The sequence below is a fragment of the Pogonomyrmex barbatus genome, unplaced genomic scaffold (genome assembly GCF_055798465.1).
Source record: "Pogonomyrmex barbatus isolate J1 unplaced genomic scaffold, ASM5579846v1 scaffold4, whole genome shotgun sequence".
Taxonomy (NCBI): domain Eukaryota; kingdom Metazoa; phylum Arthropoda; class Insecta; order Hymenoptera; family Formicidae; genus Pogonomyrmex; species Pogonomyrmex barbatus.
Genome location: NW_028297138.1, coordinates 549,454 through 555,453, shown reverse-complemented (window position 1 = coordinate 555,453; position 6,000 = coordinate 549,454). Strand labels below are relative to the sequence as shown.

General features: G+C 42.5%; 2 protein-coding genes across 22 annotated transcripts in view; one reads left to right on the top strand and one right to left on the bottom strand.

The window, feature by feature from the left end:
- The window catches only part of pHCl-1 (pH-sensitive chloride channel 1), a 1,184,550-nt gene that overhangs the window by 864,284 nt on the left and 314,266 nt on the right, over positions 1 to 6,000 (top strand). The window lies entirely within an intron of this gene.
- On the bottom strand, positions 4,022 to 5,969 carry LOC148935545 (uncharacterized). The gene has a single exon (XM_089080810.1). It carries the CDS (start codon positions 5,308 to 5,310, stop codon positions 4,150 to 4,152), a length of 1,161 nt encoding a protein of 386 aa, XP_088936936.1. The 5' UTR covers positions 5,311 to 5,969; the 3' UTR covers positions 4,022 to 4,149.

Sequence of the window (6,000 nt, the reverse complement as noted above, 5' to 3'; positions counted from 1 at the left end):
GTGTATACTCGACATATCGAAAATCTGCTTGTACGAATTTCACCACGAATACATGTCACCGCTGTATCGCGAGAAATGTAAGATCATGTACACCGACACGGACAGTCTCGTATACCACATCGAGTGCGATGATGTGTACGAGGCGATGAAACGCGATATCGCTAGATTCGATACGAGCGATTATCCGACGGACAACGCGTACGGGATACCTCTCGCGAATAAAAAAGTACCCGGTCTAATGAAGGATGAGAATAACGGTGCGATAATGACGGAATTCGTCGGACTCAGAGCGAAGATGTACGCGGTGAGGGTGGACGGTAGAAAAGACATTAAAAAAGCGAAAGGTGTAAAGAATAACGTCGTAACGCGAACAATAACGTTCGACGATTATACGCGGTGCTTGAACGAAGAGATCGAAATGACTCGTCGCCAGTCGTGTATAAGATCCAAGCTACACCAAGTATACACGGTGTCCGAGTCGAAAATCGCTCTGAGTCCGTACGACGACAAACGATACATCGTACCGGATTCGACGGAGACGTTACCGTGGGGACATTGGCGGATTCCGTTGTAATATATATATATATACATGTTTATACAATGTACATATATTTTTATATTTTTTATATAGTTTATATGATGCATATATGCACGTATGTATGTATGTATGTATGTATGTATGTACGTACCTATGTATCATATCTATGTATGTATGTATGAACGTATATATTCTTGTAGTTTTATACTGTTATATATGTAGTATAGATGTATGTATTTTTTGTAGTTTTTATATGTAGTTTTTATATGTAGTTTTTACAATAAAATTTAGTTGTTCAAATTTAGTTGTTCAAATTTATTTTATATATAATTTATAATAGCAACCAAGATCCTGCTGAGGAATTAGCTTTAATTCTCTCTTCGATTTTTTTAATTTATATTCGGCTTAATACATATAGTTTTACATGTGTTCTCGTAAGTTACATACATGTATAGTTTAAAAAAAATGTAATGGAAGAAAAAAATAAATATACACTGTATACATGTATACAAAGAGTTTTTATTATTTTTTTCTTCCATTACATTTTTTTTAAACTATACATGTATGTAACTTATGAGAACACATGTAAGACTATATGTATTAAGCCGAATATAAATTAAAAAAATCGAAGAGAGCATTAAAGCTAATTCCTCAGCAGGATCTTGGTTGCTATTATAAATTATATATATAAAATAAATTTGAACAACTAAATTTGAACAACTAAATTGTATTGTAAAAACTACATATAAAAACTACATATAAAAACTACAAAAAATACATACATCTATACTACATATATAACAGTATAAAACTATAAGAATACATACGTTCATACATACATACATAGATATGATACATAGGTACGTACATACATACATACATACATACATACATACGTGCATATATGCATCATATAAACTATATAAAAAATATAAAAATATATGTACATTGTATAAACATGTATATATATATATTACAACGGAATCCGCCAATGTCCCCACGGTAACGTCTCCGTCGAATCCGGTACGATGTATCGTTTGTCGTCGTACGGACTCAGAGCGATTTTCGACTCGGACACCGTGTATACTTGGTGTAGCTTGGATCTTATACACGACTGGCGACGAGTCATTTCGATCTCTTCGTTCAAGCACCGCGTATAATCGTCGAACGTTATTGTTCGCGTTACGACGTTATTCTTTACACCTTTCGCCTTTTTAATGTCTTTTCTACCGTCCACCCTCACCGCGTACATCTTCGCTCTGAGTCCGACGAATTCCGTCATTATCGCACCGTTATTCTCATCCTTCATTAGACCGGGTACTTTTTTATTCGCGAGAGGCATCCCGTACGCGTTGTCCGTCGGATAATCGCTCGTATCGAATCTAGCGATATCGCGTTTCATCGCCTCGTACACATCATCGCACTCGATGTGGTATACGAGACTGTCCGTGTCGGTGTACATGATCTTACATTTCTCGCAATACAGCGGTGACATGTATTCGTGGTGAAATTCGTACAAGCAGATTTTCGATATGTCGAGTATACACATACCCACGTAAATCGGCTTGTTGAATTTTACCTCGAGTTTACGCATTTCGACGGCGATTAAGTTTTCCGCAAAGACGCTGCGGCTATGGAAATTTGGTTTCGCGATCATTGCCTCCGCGCCATACCGTCCGTCCCATTTGGTCAAAAGTTTAACGTCGACGTGATTGCGCACATTTTCCATTGTTTTACCGAATACCGCGTTGTTCATTAATTTGTACAAAGTTTTCTCAAAATCGTTTTTCGCGTACGTTCTAAAGTGTGTGTTGAGTTCGATGTAATCGCGGAGCCAGGCGGATTGAGCAAATTGTAGTACGCGATGTATCTTTGCGATACGAAGACCATGGCGCGTACATTGCTGCAGGTTGCGATAATGGATGACGTACCGCTTCTTATCGTATAACGTCGCGAGAAGTTTATCCTGCCGCGTGCCGGGTGGTTTATCGCGCGCCGGACAGAAAGGTAGGTCAGTGTGTCGATCGTGTAAATGATGCGGATACTCGAGATCGACCTCGAGAATATAACCCGTAGACGAATCCGGAGCGATCGCGCTCGCGTCAAAGTTCTCAACGTCTTCCATCCATCGAAATTCGGCATAGGGCAGCGGTTGACACATCGCCCATCCGTACAGATTATTTACGTCAAAGTACATAAGGTATGATGACGGTTTCGACGGGTCGTACGAACGCATGTACTTGTTATTGGCCTGCGCGTATCTGCCGGAACATTGACTGAGACCGCCGCGTATACCGCGTTCGATAAACATAACCATATCGATGTCGGTGAGCAACTCAAATTTTACGCGCGTATGTTTCAACATGGCGTCCCACGTGAAACCTGGCAATGTGTAGTAATGCGCGGGATCGAGTCCATAACTCGCGACGCAACTTTCGCGGAAATTTTCGAAAACGTCGGCCAATAACAAGACATCGGTCTTGAGATATAGATCGCTGTATTCGCCGAGCGTTCGGATGGAGAACCGCTGCCAGACGTTCGCGGCGTGCGCGTAGTCGTTCTCCGACGCCGTGTCACCGGTCAACGAGCTATAGAACGATTCGCGCGGTGGTAGGTGCGTGTCCTGCAGCTTGTCCGCGCGATCCACGTATTCGTACGGAAAGACACCTTTGCGCGTCAACAAATCAAAATTTTCGTTTGAGACCGTGGAACATTCGGAACGTAAAATTTTTAATTTTTCTTTCGTTAGAAAAGATGCCAATTTATCAAGGCTGGTATTTAAAAATTTGTACGAATCTATGAACCGCAAGCGTACGCAAGTTCGCGAATCTGATCTCTCGGTGGTATCTTTAACGTGTTTTGTAAACGAAATATATTTTTCTTTTGTTATCGGCAGCACGTCGATCCTGCCTTCGAACGCCGTAGCTATTTCCGTGATGATAAAGTGCGCGTCATAACCGGATAAGTTGTGAAATACTATGGGAATGCAATACGAATCTTTATAATTTAGATTACAATTTGAGTGCGCGGGACCACGATAACGACCGGTAAGATGGCAATGATCGCGTACCCGCGTGTCGTCCGACGCAAATGATTTCTCGCAAATGTGACAACGCGTCGCGCTACGATATGCCTCCCACTGCTCTCTCGACAACGTTTCCATGGGAACATTCGCGGATAACAGAATTTTTATTTGATGCGCCAAATCTTCGAGTTGCCGAACGAACCACGCAACGCAATCTTCGTCGCGACGAAATCGATATACCGACAACGCGTCGTCGTACGAGCATCGCACGTAGTATCCGATGCTAAATACCTCGTGCTGCTGGTAGGTGTACGATGCGTCTTCCCTCTCTGCCGGTTCCGTTCGCCGTAGTACGCACTCCAAGTCCGCGTAAACGATGAATGGAAGTCGTTCCTTATTCGTGTGGTTCTTAAATTCGAGCCACTTGTCGTCCTCGCTCGGCAGTCGGATGGCGCAATCGTTCATTTTTTCGCAGTCCGTTGTATGTGACTGCAATCTTTCAGACGAACTGAAGTAATGTAGACATCTGCAAACGGAAAATATGATTTTTTAATAAACAATTTTATAAGAGAAATAATAAAATTTGTTAAAATACATACCGGTCGCAAAAGTATTTCTTGCATTTCTTCTTGTTTATTTGCGAGCTCACAAGACGGGACAGATCTTTGATGTACGCAAAGTGCCCCGCGTTGTCGTCGCGCGGATCCTGCACGTACAATAAATTTGCGTGCTTCTCCATCTTCCTTGATGTCAGCCGTATCGGGAGAATCTCCTTTTCCTTGATACCGTAGACGTTGATTGAGATGTCGTTGAGATGTTCGAACTTCTTAATTTGGTTCAACGTCATCGGAAACGTAATGTCTTGGAGATTTAACACCGTCGTATAATGCGGGTACGACAATTCCCGATTTGTATTTCTTTCAGCCGGATGCAGAGCCGCGACCACTGACCATGCGAAACACGCATTATCCGTTGATTGCACGTTAATTACCGCTCGCTTTAACATAATTTCCCGCGGTAATTCGATGTAACATCCCGCGTGCATTGGATTATATTTGTTCACGTTTATAGTCAAATTTAGAATTCGCGACAACGCCCATCCACTGTCGCGTTCTTGGAATTCTTCGAGCGATGCCAACGTGGGTTCGATGACGTGCTGCTCGTACCACTCGTCCACATTTGACACTCGAAAGAGTTCACTATTTTTAGTGTTTATACTTTTGTTTGCGCGTTTATCGCCCGTCACAAACTCGCCGTTAAATGCAGTGTTCACTTTCACACTATCGTGTCTTTCTATAATGTCTCGCACTCGCTCGAGCACTACACCACCGGCATCTTCCAAAAATTGTCGTGGCTCGATATAGTCCACATTGATCACCGCACCAGTCAATATACGGCTTTCAAATGCCGTATCGATTTCTCGCCAAACGAGAGATCCATTGTCTCTACTGGTGCTCGCGTACTCGCCACCAACGTGCGCGAAACGTCTTTCTAGTTGTACCTTTGCACCCGCGAGTCGTGCGATCCTCGCCACCACAGATTGTCTATTTGCAACGGTGAGTCGAGGACGCTTAACACGGCTAAGTTCTTCGAGTTGTTCGATGCACTCCTCACATCGTTGCAACCACGCGAAACACTCCACCAAGGTAGCGACTTGGCTGCACTGCTCCAGCAGCTCGCGTTCCACTCGCTCTAGGTGTTCTATATTGCAAAATCGTGATTCTTTTAAATTGTTATACTGTCTCATCAAAACAATTTTACATTTTTTTACTTTCTTTTTTTTATTTTCTCTATAGCTGCTTTAACTCGAAGCCAGTATACAAAGCGTTGTATTTCCGCCATGTCCGGAGATTGATGGGAATAGAACAACCATATATGATTATCGCTTCTTGGAATTATCTCTGCTACTTTTTGCCGCGAGAGAGGTAGTAATATATTGTATGCGTGTCCTCTATAATGATAATATGTGCACGCTTCCAGAATTATTTCCGCTCTCTCAGAAGGAGCGGAGAAGCAGAGAGTCGAATTGTAGCGTCCCTTAACTCTTGGACGAGAAATCGGGAAATGGGGAGTTGAGGTATAGTGTCTCTTTATAAAATACACCGCCACGTTCACTGATAGATGAGAGATTGAATCCCATAACGGAGAACTTGTTAATTCTTCCAATGATCTTTCCATATTGTTTTTATATCACATCACACTCTTCCACTTGCATATGCCTCGTTCACAATATTGTCTTTTTTCAATTTGTGCAAATTGGGCACATGTTGCATGGCATTATCACACAGACGGACTGTTGGCAATTGGAGCAAAATCGGCTGTTTAGCGCATTGAGAGTATCTATCTCGTGCTTCCTAACGGCATACAATACTCCAATGTCAGTGTCCGCCAGACGAACCATGCATTCGGCACACAGAATTAGTGCACCACCCGTTGA